Source organism: Oryx dammah, unplaced genomic scaffold (assembly GCF_014754425.2).
Source record: "Oryx dammah isolate SB20612 unplaced genomic scaffold, SCBI_Odam_1.1 HiC_scaffold_27, whole genome shotgun sequence".
Taxonomy (NCBI): Eukaryota; Metazoa; Chordata; class Mammalia; order Artiodactyla; family Bovidae; genus Oryx; species Oryx dammah.
The window spans coordinates 108,576,697-108,591,580 of record NW_024070211.1 but is presented as its reverse complement, the minus strand read 5'-3'; the positions used below and the strand labels follow the sequence as shown (position 1 = coordinate 108,591,580).

General features: G+C 41.2%; 1 protein-coding gene across 2 annotated transcripts in view; it reads right to left on the bottom strand.

Annotated features, from left to right (window-relative positions):
- NOSTRIN (nitric oxide synthase trafficking) overlaps window positions 1-14,884 on the bottom strand; it is a 66,873-nt gene that overhangs the window by 16,550 nt on the left and 35,439 nt on the right. For both annotated transcript variants that reach the window (XM_040229277.1, XM_040229276.1), the window contains exons 7-10: window positions 13,112-13,210; window positions 6,705-6,830; window positions 1,085-1,183; window positions 862-987 (exon numbers count right to left, since the gene is read on the bottom strand). In XM_040229277.1, the coding sequence (XP_040085211.1) occupies window positions 862-987; window positions 1,085-1,183; window positions 6,705-6,830; window positions 13,112-13,210 (450 nt within the window). The remainder of the gene's footprint in view (window positions 1-861; window positions 988-1,084; window positions 1,184-6,704; window positions 6,831-13,111; window positions 13,211-14,884) is intronic.

Genomic DNA, 14,884 nt, shown 5'->3' with positions numbered 1-14,884 from the left:
AGCACAATTGAAGAGCATCAGGAATATTAAGGATATTAGGACAATCTTATTCTCCCAGTTAGAGAATCAGTCCATTCTCTTAGACAACATACATAGTCATTAGTTCTGGTGCAATTAAATGACATAGAAACCAAAATTCCCCATAGACACATCAATTAAAGATAAACCATTGTGGATTCTTCTTTATGTTTCCATAGGACCTTAGTCAAATTTTCAAGGAGAATGACCCTAATTTTATTGACAATTTAGCTTACAGAGGTATTTTCACAAGAAAGTAATAGATGTATTTTATTGTACATTGTCTCATCGCAGGGATCACTTACACTATTTGGAAGAAAAAAAGTACTTTCCCCATATAATCAAATCTTCCTTCCCACTTTCATCTCTATCTTTGTTTCTGCTTTGAACAGACATTGCTATTGCTAATTTACTTTGTCTTTCATAGGAAGCTCAGATCAATACTCTGTAATAACCTAAATGGGAAAAGAATTTGAAAAAGACTAGATACATGTATTTGTATGACTAAGTCACTTTGCTGTACACCTGAAACCAACACAACATTGTTAATCAATTATGTGCCAATGAAAATTAATTTTTTTAATTAAAAAATTAAATATTTGCTTCAAAAATGAAAAGATTCAGTCTAAAATCCTCTTTGACTTTCTTCACTGGCAGAGAATACTGAAGACATCACCCCATCTGTAAACCACAGTTTTTAAACTTATGCAGACTATAAAAAGTCAATATTTTAATTTACAAAACAATGTTTCTTTTATGATTATCTCAATTTAAAAAAAAATGAATCCCTCATTATGAGACTAAGGTTCCCCACGAATGAAACATCCTTCCATCCATACTTACAAAGTAGTCAGTTAATAGGAACTCGGATTTATTTTCTGTAGATGAGACTGTGGTTTCTTCCATGAGAGCCTGGATATCTTTTTCGATGTCTATCTTGCTGATGGCACAGTGAATCTGCGTGTGGCACTGCAAGGCCAAGGAAAGCAGAACAAGGTTGCAGAAGACACGTTTTCTGCCAGTTCTTACCATGCACACCAGAGACGGCAAACTCTCTACTACTCACTGTGGTCAAGGTTTGGCCAAAAACAGAAATATGTTGGGAGTACTGGTTTAAGTTATTACATAAGAGTTGAATTCTTTCCTTCTCCAGCTCCAGGATGCTCTGAAAGGATAAAAAGTGAAATTACATCAGCCCTCTGTTACATTTACAAAACTAAAGGTGCCTGCCAAGCACTAACACACTGAAGAAAGTCTGAGTGAACCATCCTGTTTGTGCCTCTTGATCCAAACTGCAGAGGGGGCAGGTTCCCAGGACAGGAATGGATTTGGTGTCTGTCTGTTTATCCTCCATTAGGATTAATTTCGGCTTCCCTGGTGGCTCAGGGGTAAAGAATCCACGGCAATTGAAGAGATGCAGGAGATGTGGGTTTGATTCCTGGGTCGAGAAGGTCCCCTGGAGGAGGGCATGGCAACCCACTCCAGTATTCTTGCCTGGAGAATCCCATGGACAGAGGAGCCTGGTGGGCTACAGTCCACAGGGTTGCAAAGAGTTGTACATGACTGAGCACGCACGCATGCAGGATTTTCACTCTCATACTTCCACCATCTTTTCTAGGCCAAAAGGCACACAGGTGGATGCCATAGGTTACCTGATGTTCACAAAGAAGGGCGAGAAAGGAATCATTTGAAATCATTTGTGCATTCCAGAAAAAGAATGAAGCCCAGTAAAAGCCCTTCTGTATTTATGAACTGCAGTCAGACACTAAATATTTCTAGAATTGTTTGCAGGGCATACAAAGCATTCTGTTAGTCTTTGCAGGGACAACGACGATGAGATGCAAATTGTCTTCTTAATGAAGCTTGTGTGATGAGACCAGAACCTTAAAGTCTGACCAAGTCATTTTCCTGGCCTGGGGGTTCAGAGACTACTCTTTGAAGGTGGGGATACAGCCTTCTCATTTTGTGTGGGATGAAAAAATTCCACTCTTGGAGTTTTAGTTGGCTTGTTTTTTTAACTGGGAAGAATCACTGAAATTGGGGAGGTCACATTTGGCTTGTCAGCCATTAACATTTTAGAAAAAATTAGTTATTAGGCTCTTGCCACTCACTGGGAGCCAAGCTGTGGAGTGCTTATTTTGAGGAAATAGAGAAGTTCAGAGAAGGCTGGGTCAAGTGGAATACACCCTGGGGATTCCTAGGCTATGTTGGGGACGGCAGGAGGCTGCTGGGTATGTGCCCAGATACTGTGGGTTTGACAGAGGTGGCAGGTGTCCAAGACATAACGCCGCATTCTGTTTCTGTATGGACAAGGCCTGGGCTTTCCCTCTTTATCCAGAGGCTGGGCTGGTTCCTCTCATACCTGCCATTCTGCCTCACCCCTTCCCACAGTAAAGAGCACTCAGCAAGAGTCCTTCATGAGGAAGAATGCTGTTGTGGGCAAATCAGTGGCTAACATTACCAAAGAGGTAAGAAGGGCGGACTGTATTCAAGGCCTTAGGTGGTGAGGGGGTGCGGGGACATCACAGCGGCCACTGGCTTCTCTCATCCTGCTTCTCAGCACACCGGCAGGAGCCACTGGCCTGTCCAGTACAGTGTTCCTTCATATCCCTGTATGTAGACTGCATTCATATCCTGTTGTTATTTTACCTATGGTACATAGTCATTAAATTTTTTTTAAAATTTGTGTAGTTGTTGCATAAAGCTTACCGTTTTCTCCAGTTTCAAGTGGTCAGCTCAGTGTCATTAAGTCCATTCAAATCATTGTGCAACCACTACCACTATCCATACCCAGGATTTTTTTCATCTTGCAAAACTGCAATTCGGTGCCCATTAAACAATAACTCCCCATTCTCCTTCCCCTCATCATCCCAGCAGCCACAATTCTACTTGCGGTCTTCTGTGAATCTGAAACTAAGTGTCTCATCTAAGAGGAATCATAAAATATTTGTCCTTTTGTGTTTGGCTTATTTCACTTAGCATAAAATCTTCAAGATTCATCCTTGTTGTAGCCTGGGTCAGAATTTCCTTCCTTTTAAGGATGAATAATGTTCTGCTGTCTGGACACACCACACGTTACCAGTATACAGTCATTTTCATGCTACTATTAAATGCAAGTGGTAAAAGGCTGCAGTAACTGTGAACATCTATGTCAACCACATGCAAACTTGTTCCTGGGCCAAGTGTCTTGACTTTTGAACTGGGAAGTCTGAAGCTCTGCTCCCCAAGGCCCTCTTCCTTCTCTAGTCAGAATCTGCACAATTTCGTAAGTCAATGGGAATGAAATACCTTTTGTTTCTGCCATTGGTCTCCTGAGTCTTTCTCCAAAATCTCAAGTACCAGCCATTTGAATGTGCCCTCTGTCTCCCAGATACAGGATTAAAGACCCAGAAGAGTAGCCTAGTAAATGTAAATGCTTCTTCACAGGGCACAAACTATACGCCTCATCTAACAAATATGTAAAATAAACTCTGCTCAATGTCTTGGACCGCAAGTGAGACCGTCTTCAGAAAGAAAGAGTCTTTACATTATAGAAGAAGATCTGGAAAGCAGCTGTTATAGTTTAGCACTACAAGCAAAGGACAGGATGGAAAACAAAAGCCAGGTTTGGGAAATACATTGAATCCCCGCTGGGCAGCTGTTTCTTTACTGTGACAAATGCTGAGCCGCTAGCATCAGTCTGAGACTAGAATAATCCTGTCCCTTGCTGGCAATGGTAATATTTAAAAGATTTTAATTACATTTCATGGAAATCGTTGAGATGATCTATGTTTGCTCATGAAAAGAGGCTGAGATAAATTCCACTGTGCAAAGGGGAAATCCATATCTTGTTTAATGAATTATTGCTTTCTATTATCTTGTTCTTTTTGTATAAAATAGGGTGCAGAGAAGCAAGGGACTCTGGAGGACCTCAAATTTTCCTCATGTGTTTTCACAACTGCGATCAAGGAGTTATCAAGGGAGAGCAGATGGAGAGGTTGTCTGGGCCCAGGCTTCATGATAATTCACACTCTTCATTCATTCTTTTCATTTCCTGCTGTTCTGGCCTTCCGGTTAGAACTACCCAGGGAGCTTGGAGGGACTTCATTTTCATCTAAATTGTTTTCATGAAACTGATCAAAGAAATATCTTGTGCTTTTTTGAGCAGAAACTCTTAAACTTTACTATGCATAGCAATCACCAAGACACCTTCCTAAAATCATTCAGAAGTTGTGACTCATCCCATGTGGGCAAGCACTCAGAAATCTACATTAAAAAATTTTTTTTTTTAGCCTAAAACTTCTCCTTCCCAACTCAGGGCTTAAGAGTCCATTTATCCGCAATTTTATTTATTTATTTTGACTGCCCTGCACAGCATGTGGAATGTTAGTTTCCCCACCCGGGATCAAACCTGAGGCCCCCTGCGATGGAAATGTGGAATCTTAACCACTGGACTACCAGAGAAGTCCAGGAACCTAAATTTTAACAAGCACACTAGACGTTGTTCTGGGGCCATAAAGGGCTATAAGAAAATACATTTTAAAACCATTTCTAATTCTTCCACCCAGAGAGGACCCCTGTTAACATTTTGATGTATTTTAGTCTGTTGAGGTATATATGTATGTGTGATTTTATATTTCTAGTTATCAACCAAATTATTCAAATTGGTATACTGTTTTTTCACTTAACATTGTTCTTAACAGTTTCCAAGGCTATTAGTTTCCAAAACACTGTTTTAATTAATAATCCCTTGTATAGAATGTATTGATTTATTTAGCCATCTTCTTAACATTGCCACTTGTATTGTTTCTTCCCTTTTACTTTTAATGTATTTGAACAGAAATATGTGTTTTGTTTTTCATTTATTTCCTTAAGATGGATTTATGGAAAGGAAATTAGATTTTTCAACCCAGGTTCTAAGAGAGAATTAAGCCCTAATGTCCTAAGGCATCTGTTGTCTGCATTGAGTTACCATCTCTCCGTCGCATCTAAAGTGGTATTAGTTTCCATCATCCTTGGGGAACTGAGAAAACACCCACTCACATTATTTTCTGTGTCCTGTGAGTCACATGAGGAACACTGGTTGAGAATGTGAACATTTTAAAGATTCTTTGCACTTATTGCAAATGGTTTTCTAAAATAATTCCTCGAGTAAATATCACCAGTAGCAAACATTTGATTTGTGGTCATTTTTGATAGAGCGGCTATTACTGTTTTACTTTGGCCTCATACATTATTTTATTTTGCACAGTTTGCAGGATTTTAGTTCCTGACCAGGGACTGAAGCCAGGCCCACATCAGTGAGAACCCAGAGTCCTAACCACTGGACCATGATGAGATTCTTGAGTGGCTATTATTTTTCAAAATATATTACAGGTTATTTCTGCCAACTGAATTGTTTTTTCTTGGAAGGTAGGAAGTATGGATTGAACATATAATTATGAAGTGATGAATCATTTTGACATATGATTTGTGGAATTGGTTTCATTTCTTAATATTCGCACTTGAAATTTTTTAATATTTTTCACAGTATCTAGTAAACTGTCTTGAGCACAGTTCAGTGAATGTCCTCTGAAAGAATTTGTGAATCCAGTCTGGAGAGTCAGACCGGACAGAGGAAGAACAGCTGGCGAATGGAGGAAAATAATGAAATGGAACAACCCTGGTGGACCCATTTCTATCTCCCACACTTCTAATAAATTCTCTTTTAATTGAGTTCAGCCTACTTTCGTTATATGCCTTCATGAATATCACATGTTACTCCTGTCATTTGTAAACAACAGAGAATAAGAATACACAGTGTAATATGTGAATCAATGACTTGTTGGTATAGACTCAGTATGTACAAGCCAAGGAAATAGTAAGGAAGGGAATCCTTATTGGTTAAGGTGAGGCAAGGACGACTCAACAGGAACATCTCAAGTGGGTCTAGTGGGGCTTGGTTTGGCATTCAGGGGGCAGAGGATAGCTCAAAGCCAGAGGAGAAGTTTAGAACCTAATAGAATTCATGTGGGATAAGAGGAACTGTGTGAACTCATAGGAAGAGGGAGTAAAGTTCCAGTGTTCTCTAGCATGGTGGTGGCAACAAACCAGGAAACAAAAAAGATAAAAGGAGACCTTTCTTTTCTTAATGGAGATTCTGGCTTCTAGTATATTCTCCATGTGATTTGGATTCTAAAAAAAAAAAAAACCTAGGGTCTTAAATATTTTTAAAGCTGAGCTGAACAGAGGTTTTTTTGAAATATAAGTAAATGTACATCTTGTCACCATCGGGAAGACTTTATAAGTGAAGAAGATAATGTCCATAATGTTTCAGTGTAAAAGTAGGGACTGCTGAAAGTGGGGTGTGGTGGGAAGAGAAGGGGGAGGAAGACCCTAAAAGGAGAAAAAGACACAGAAAAAGGAAGGAGAGACCCAGTAAGAGCCTCTGATAAGGGTAGTTAGTAACAGCTACATCTAACACACCTTGAAGGCCAGCTAGGTGTGCGCTACACCAGGACGTGTGCACTACATCCTGGCAGCCATACAGTAAGAACCACAATTATCCCCCATTGCTGTGAGGTAGACAGGAGGGTGAGGTGGATGGAGACGGAGAGGTTAAATGTTTTTCTCATAGCCCTTGAAGGGTGCCTAGGAGCAGTGATTTCTCTCCCACACAAAGCCTCTTTGGAAAAAGAAAAACAAAAAACCAGGAATGCATAACTTACCTGGAAGCAATTTTCCAGTGTGTTCTCCCATTTCAGTCTGGTAGAACAGCTTGCCACGTTTTTTTGGTAGTAATTTTCATCTTCTTTCGATAACTTCTCGGTTGATTTTTTCAGTTTATTGAGGAGCTAAAGTAAAACATCAGCGTCACATATTCAGGAACACATTTATGAAAGTCTTTGGTAATTCCAGAGAAAGAATTACATGCATCCCCATGATGAGTTTCTCATCTCCCAGCTAAAGTCACAAACAGTAACAGTAGATGATGAAATCAAACATCTTTCTCAGAAAACAGGGATGTCAGAACTGAAAGGAAGCCTAAGGCCCTTTCAATAGGATTCCTTCAGTTTTTCTATGAGGAAACAGAGGTCCTTAAATATGATGTGATATGTCTGCTTTCATCAGATGAGGGACGAGGCCAAATGACAGGTGAGGAGAAGCAAGTTCAGATCAGGAAGTTGCAACTTCAGACTGTAATCTACTGGTGATTCTTGTACTCTTATTTAGTAAATTCTTTAGTCCTCGGTATTTCTTACGGGCACAGGTAGTTCAGTGTAGTTCAGTTCAGTCACTCAGTCGTGTCCGACTCTTTGCGACCCCATGAATCACAGCACGCCAGGCCTCCCTGTCCATCACCAACTCCCGGAGTTCACCCAAACCCACGTCCATTGAGTCGGTGATGCCATTCAGCCATCTCATCCTCTGTCGTCCCCTTCTCCTCCTGCCCCCAATCCCTCCCAGCATCAGTCAACTCTTCGCATGAGGTGGCCAAAGTACTGGAGTTTCAGCTTCAGCATCATTCCTTCCAAAGAACACCCAGGGCTGATCTCCTTCAGAATGGACTGGTTGGATCTCCTTCCAGCCCATGGGACTCTCCAGTGTCTTCTCCACAGGTAGAGATTTGTAGTACAATTAGATAATTTGTAGAACTGGCATTAGGTCTGGAACATTCTGTCACTTCACTATGTAAACTCTGCAGTATAACTCTGGAATCAAACTTCAGGATTAGAGTCCTGGTTCTAACTGCCGGTGAGTTACTTAAACTACACAAGACACAGTTTTCTCATCTTTGTGATGGGCATAGCGATGCTCCCACTTCATTGTATTGTTTGTTTTCTGTTTTTGTGTTGTTTTTTTTTTTTGCTTTTGGCCACACTGCATGGCATGTAAAAATCTTAGTTTCCCAACCAGGGATTGAACCTGCTCCCCCCGCACTGGAAGCGCAGTCTTATCCACTGAACCACCACAGGGGAATCCCCACTGTGTTGTCTTGAGGAGTCCAGCAGGTGATGCAGGTAAGGGACAAGGCACACTGCTCAAAATTTATCAGTAGCATAGCACTCAAAGACAAGTGAGCATTACTATTACTAGTGAAGAGCCTGTGATTGTTCAGTCACTCAGTTGTGTCCGACTCTTTGCGAAGAGCCTGGTACATGCCCTTTTTCACTGTAAGTTATGGACAGCTTGACAAATGCTTTCCTACATTTGTCAAATGGGAAATCTCCAGTTTCCCATCAGGGATCCTGATTCCCAATAATCTGCACCTTAACAAAGAAGCCCCCCTGGCCGATCACCCAAACTGGCCATTCTGAAGGTAAAAATCAAAGTAATACAAAACTGTCTGGACCAGGATAGCTTGAATTGAATCCTCAAAATCTCATATCTTTGAGAAAGGAAGAAGTTGCCTTATATGAAGGATTCTCAGATTTTAATATGCCTAGGAATGACCAGACATTCTTGGAAATTTTCAGGGGCCCACAAGTAGCAATATTGATTCGGTAGTTCTCTAGCGGGATTGGGAAATCTGAATTTTCATTGCCTCCTCAGATGATTCTGATGCAAATGGTCCCAAGGGTCCCTCTGATCTAAGCAGTTTAAGAGTTCCAAGGATAGAGATAAATGTTTTTAAGAATGCCCCTCTTTATGTTTAAGGACATTTTGACGAACATTTCAGTAATGAACATTCATCGAAAATGCCAAATGTTAACACCATTCACTTTATTATTCCAGTTCACATGCTGGCCATTCAGCTGTCCCTCAGCTCTGATGTATGGTCTACTCAGGACATGGTTGGTTTTGCATATCAAGTGTAATGAGCCATGCATCTTTAGAGACATGAGCTTGTGAATTTTAGCCTAATAATGATACAGAGAAAGACTTGAATGTGCACCATGCTATACTTGGCCAAGTTATTGTTCTCTGGTTCTTACTGAGTGTGCCCAGGCCCCTAGCAATAAGAATGGAGTTGCTTTGGAGGTGACAACTCACGTTCATCAGCCTGCACTATATAACTATTGACTAGAAGTTTCTGCTCAGCAAACTTACAGCAAATGACCCCAAACAGATACAGAAGAATGGAGACTCATATACTCTAATTTAAGAAAATTTTCAGAAACTTTTCTTTAATTTGTCAGATTAAATACTTTTTCTTTGCTCTTTTCTTTCTCTTGGAACAAACATCTCATCCATTCATTCATTCATTCATCAACATTTCTTGACGCCGCAACTGTGTCATGTACTAGACACGGGGAATAGATAAAGGAATAGATAAGCTCCTTCTCTAGTTGGGGACCAACACAGACCACTGCTATTCTGTGTGATAGATCCCAGGACGAGAGACGTATCACAGAGTGACCCTTGTGTGAATAAACCTAAAATGAAAGTAGGAATTGGTTAGGCAGAATAGCTTGACGTGATATCAAAAACACATTATGGGTGAGGTTGGAGCACATAGTTTGAGAGGAAGAACAGCAAGTGAAAGCGCTGCAGAGTTAGGCAAGGATCAAGTCAGGGAGGGTCTTAAAGAGCCACATAGAGAAGTTGTTCTTTATTCTGAGGTCGCCTGGGTGTATTTTCAGGCTTTTTAAAGGAGAATGATACACTCAGATTAAAGTTCCAGAAAAGTGAGCCTGGCTTGTATATGGGGAATAGCTAAGGAGATGCAGCACTGAAAGCAAGACACCAGTTTCTCAACTGGAGTAACCCAAGTAGTGATGACAGTGGCCTGGGAGAGAGTAGTGGCTGTGGAGAGAAATATGTGCAGATAATTCAAGAATGATTTAGGTTAGGACTTAGAATTGGGAGAATATGGTGGATGGTAATATTCAAAGATATAGAAAACAGAGGCATAAAAAATACTTTTGGTAGAGGGGAGGGATGGTTTTGATTTTGGATATTGAGTTTGTTTGAAGTGCCAGAGTGCAGTTTAGAAACTGGTTTGGTTTGGAGATATAAACTGGGGTATCATCAGCAGAGACATAGTAGATGGAGCCTTGAGGAAGTATTTGTTGAGTACCTGTTGTTATTGAGCACTTGATATTGAGAGTACTGTGTCAGACTCGAGATAAAAGCGGAATAAAACAGAATGAGGCCCAGGAGGGATATCATCAGACACAGCAATATGGACAGTTCAGGCAGAACAAGGGAAGTCCATAAAGGAGCTTAAGAAAAAATTGACAGGGAAACCAAAAGAGTAAGATTTGTTGAAGTTGAGAATATTTCTAGAAGGGGAAATTCAATGGTGATTAACGCCTCTATGAAATTAAATTGAATCAGAACTGGAAAGCACCCATTAGCTTTAGCAACAAGGACCACATTGTATTTAAGGCAAGAACATTCCTAGCAAATTGGTGGGGAAATCTTGGTGGTTGCTTTGAGAAGTGAACAGATGAGGAAGTGGAAACAGAGCACAGATAACCCTTTCAATGAATCTTACTGTAAAAAGAAAGAGGGACTTCCCTTGTGGTCCGTTGGTTAAGACTCTGTGCTTCCAGTGTAGGAGGCATGGGTTCAATCCCTGGGCAGGGGTGGGGACTAAGATCCCACATGCTGCACAACACAGGCAAGAAGTCAAAACATAAAGAGACGATATGTGGAGAGGAACAGGACTGTGGTCATGGAGGGTATCTCCCTGACTCTTTCTACTCTCCCAAGATGGAGGGAAGTTGAGAAGGCTGATGGGAAGCAACTTAGAGAGGAGTCTGTCTGAGATCCAGGAGAGAAGGGAATAATCAAGGGAAGGGTCACTGAGAGGAGGCGGGGATGGGAGTCAGAATGCAGGATGAAAAGCTGGCCTGTCCCACTGCGCCGCAGCAGGCAGGTGGCCGTGCTGACCGCTGTGTTCTCGGTGACGCTGTAGGTGAGATAATCTGCCGAGAGTGCATGATGGCGACCAAGTAGTGAGAAGCTTGAAGATGCAGATCAGCTTCTGGGGAGAGTAAGGACTGCTGAGCAGGAAAACAAGAAGGACTGATGAGTGGCATCAGACCAGGCCAAGAACATGGGCAGGCCTCTGCGAGAGGCAAAGATGAGTGCCGCCGTAGGTGTTTAGCCTTGGGACTAACACTGAGAAAGCTACCAGACAAAGTGATGAAGGCAGTAGGGGTCTGTGATGTAACGACAGCCAAGGGTTATAGTTAACAGGACCAGCTGGAGAAAGGTGGGAGGAGGATCAGAGACTTCTGTCTCCCAGGAAAGCGGCTAATGAGGGAAGGAAGCAGAAATTCAACACTTAGCTGTCCATCCTTTTCCCCTTGTTATTCCCTGATGTCAGTGAAGAATAGCTTCTAATGACGGCCCCGAATGCCTACAGCAGGGTCCCAGAGCTTAGGTTTTTAACCTACTTTGGTTTTGCCTCCTCCTTGGAAGCTGTCTCATTATTTAATCCTTGTTATTATGATCATTTCAGTCTGTGAAGATTGACTCAAGAACCTTGTAAAATCTTGCTAACAATGAATTTAAGTTATTCAGCTAATAGTTTCTCAGGTGAGATAGAGTTGGTGATGACAATTCTTGTCTTCTTTTAAGGATGTTTTGGGTTGCAGTGTGTGGCCTGCATTTTCTTAGAGGGAGCCCATCTTTAGGGGAAGATACTGACTATTTCAGAAGTTTCCAGTCTGGGGCACACACCACAAGGGGTATGCAAGATAATTAATATCCCAATAATATTTGTGTTCATTTCTGCATAAAGAGAGTGTTGCAGCTTGCTCTTATTCAATATGTGAACTGATACTGGTGCCCACACATGGACAGTTGAGGATTCTGAAGTGTTCTGGAGGGGCAGTGGAAATTTTACAACATGAGATGCTGATGTGGGTCCTTACATGCATTTCTTCACTCTCAGTATCTATGTACATGTGTCCGTCATAAGGAGTCTGGATCATATGGATCTGCAGATGTATTATCTAGCTTTATTTATTTATTAATTTATATTTTTGGTCTCACCACTCAGCATTTGGAATGTTAGTTCGCTGACCAGGGATTGAACACGAGTCCTCTGGAGTGGAAGCTCGAAGTCTTAACCACTGAACTGCCAGGGAAGTCCTCACCTAGCTTCAGTTAGGTTCACACACAAAATTGACACATGCTTTATGCAAATTTCTGCTGTGAAGCTATAGGTTGATGTTAACAATGCAAGCACGAGAAAGCCACAGGAAATGCTAACAATACAAATGTGAGAATGCCACAGGAAAACGTCAGAGCTCCCGCTTTCTCCAGCTCAGGATGACGGCTGCATCATCACCCGTGTGAAAAGGTGAAAACTGGTGTGATCTAACAAGAGCTGATAAGAAGCTGACCAAAACCTTGACATTATAAAGAGGACATACTAGAAACACGAATTTATATTTCACTAAAGCTGAAACTCTAGTACTTTGGCCACCTCATGCGAAGAGTTGACTCATTGGAAAAGACTTTGACGCTGGTGGGGATTAGGGGCAGGAGGAGAAGGGTATGACCGAGGATGAGATGGCTAGATGGCATCACTGACTTGATGGACATGAGTCTGGGTGAACTCCAGGAGTTGGTGATGGACAGGGAGGCCTGGTGTGCTGCGATTCATGGGGTCGCAAAGAGTCGGACACGACTGAGTAACTGGACTGAACTGAACTGAACTGAACTGAGGGTTAAGGCTGAACCTTGTCCCACATGTATATTTTATTTGTATATGTCACTGAATGACTATATGAAGTCATCATGATCAACTAATCACTGAAAATATTATTTCATTTTTACCACATCCTTTAAATATTTCCACTTTTTTATGTTTTATAATGTTTATAACATTAATATAATATAAAAGTATAAATAGGGTATACAGGATAGGTAAAGTACATTATATGTTATGCATATGTATATCTTATTTGGGGTATGAGCTTATTTGGGGTGTTTAATAGGGCTCCTTATCAAAAACATTGGACACTGGTTTGCTTTGTCATCTGTTGATAATACCTTTCAAAAATATGTGGAGACCAGGAATAACTTTGGATCCCATCTCATACTCTGCCACACTACAGCTCTGCAGAGACCCCACACAGAGATGGAGTCAGCCAGTTCTCCTGTGTTCACAGCTAATGGCAGGAAGCTCATCCATCTCTAAGCCACATGTACTCAGCTGGCCATGAGATGTTACCTTCTGCTTCTCTTTCTCAGTTGTAATCTGCTTGGAGCTTTCTACAAGATGGAAAAGTGCTTCATGCTTCTTGGTGCTAACCATCAATTTCTTCTTGGCCTAGAGTCAAAAACATACAAGAAAAGCAAAGAAGGATCAGAAACTGGTGTCAAGAGAGAAACTCTTCTGTTCTGGAACAAGTTATATTCATGTGCTAGCTTGAATGATGGTGTATTTTTAGTTCTTCGTTTATGTCCTCACCCCAAAATCTGCTAAAACACCACAGTGGCTAATATTTTGCCCTGAGAACTATTGTATATTTTTCCATTGCATTGAGTTCATTCAAGAGGGTCATATATTTTGTTAAATCATTGACGGCTAAGTCTACAAACCATAATTGAGGTCATTTTAAGATGCTCTCCTAAAACTTAGAGCAAAAGGGAAATTTTGCTCCCTGATGCCCTGGCTTGAGAGCTGGGCATCTGCCTGACATCCTGCGAATTGCCCTGAATTTGCAGCAGGCAGGTGGAGGGAGGAGTTGGGAAGGAAGAGCATTTAAAGTCCCCCTCCTCTGCTGATGCCTCCAACCTCGGCATGGATTATAATTTAAGTGATTGTTCTCTGTTGCATCCAGCCCCAGCTCTGGATGTTCCAGAGATAAATCAATAGAATCTGGTTTGAGTTGGATTCAGCCTGTTCAGGAACCGGGTCGATTGAAAAGGCTGTATGGTTTTTCACCTCAAGTTGCAAGGACTGTAAAACCAGATAATGAAGGGGAAAATCTACGTCTCTCTTCCCTTAGGAAATCAGAGGCAAAGCCTTCTGAATGTCTCTAAACACGTGAAACCTCTATAAAAGGGAATTCAAGAAACAAGCAGCTCGGAGAGCCCGCCTCCTCCCACCTTCTGTTGGTCACATGCCTGCTGATAAACGAGAGCAGGAGGCAAGAACATTTGGTCCTTTAAGGCTTTTCACTTGCGTCTCCAAAACAGACTATGCTTCATCACTGAATGAAGACATTCTGAATCCCTTGAATTGTAACTGGAGAGAAAATTATTATAGCACAAGCATTTTATGTTCTCTAATTTCTCTGTCAATCTTCATAAAAATAAAATCGTTTTACTTAGAAAAATTACTTGGTGGAAACTGGGAAATAAGAAGGGTTTTTTCTTGTTGTTGTTCCTGAAAGCAGTGACAGCTACTGAAAATGGTTTCTCTTCCCATCTATTATATCAAATTTTCCATGAAAGGTGAATATTTAAGAATGAATTTTTTGAAAACAAACTGTTTGAGAAAGCTCATAAATCAAGAGCAAACTTGGAAAAAAATGACTGGACACTGTTTATGGGATGTTCACATATTTACTATAAAAGTGATTCTCATGAGCATCCTTTTACTGGGATTACTATTGTCAGTATAGAAATTCACTTTTCTCAAACATTTATAATTAATGTCCTTGTCTTAGGGAGCCCTCGGTTCCAGCAGCAGCTTCAGAGGCAACACTGAGGGCTGAAATGGGGCCCCCAGTTTCTGAAGGTGTCTCCCCTTATTTGGCAGTCATGAGTGTCTACTTGAGAAAGAAGGATCTCTTGGGGGCACCAGTACTTTAGAGATGAAAAAGGAGAATTTCAACTTTGGGAGTCCAAGTCTTCTCGAAGGGGATCATTGGGTTTTCTGAGCAGATTCCCTCTGCACTGGCTTCTAGTCTTTCCCACTCAAAATGAATTCCTTCTAAACTGGATTGTTCTAGAATAATCTTCTGTACATACATATGGGCACCATCTGTGATTCTCT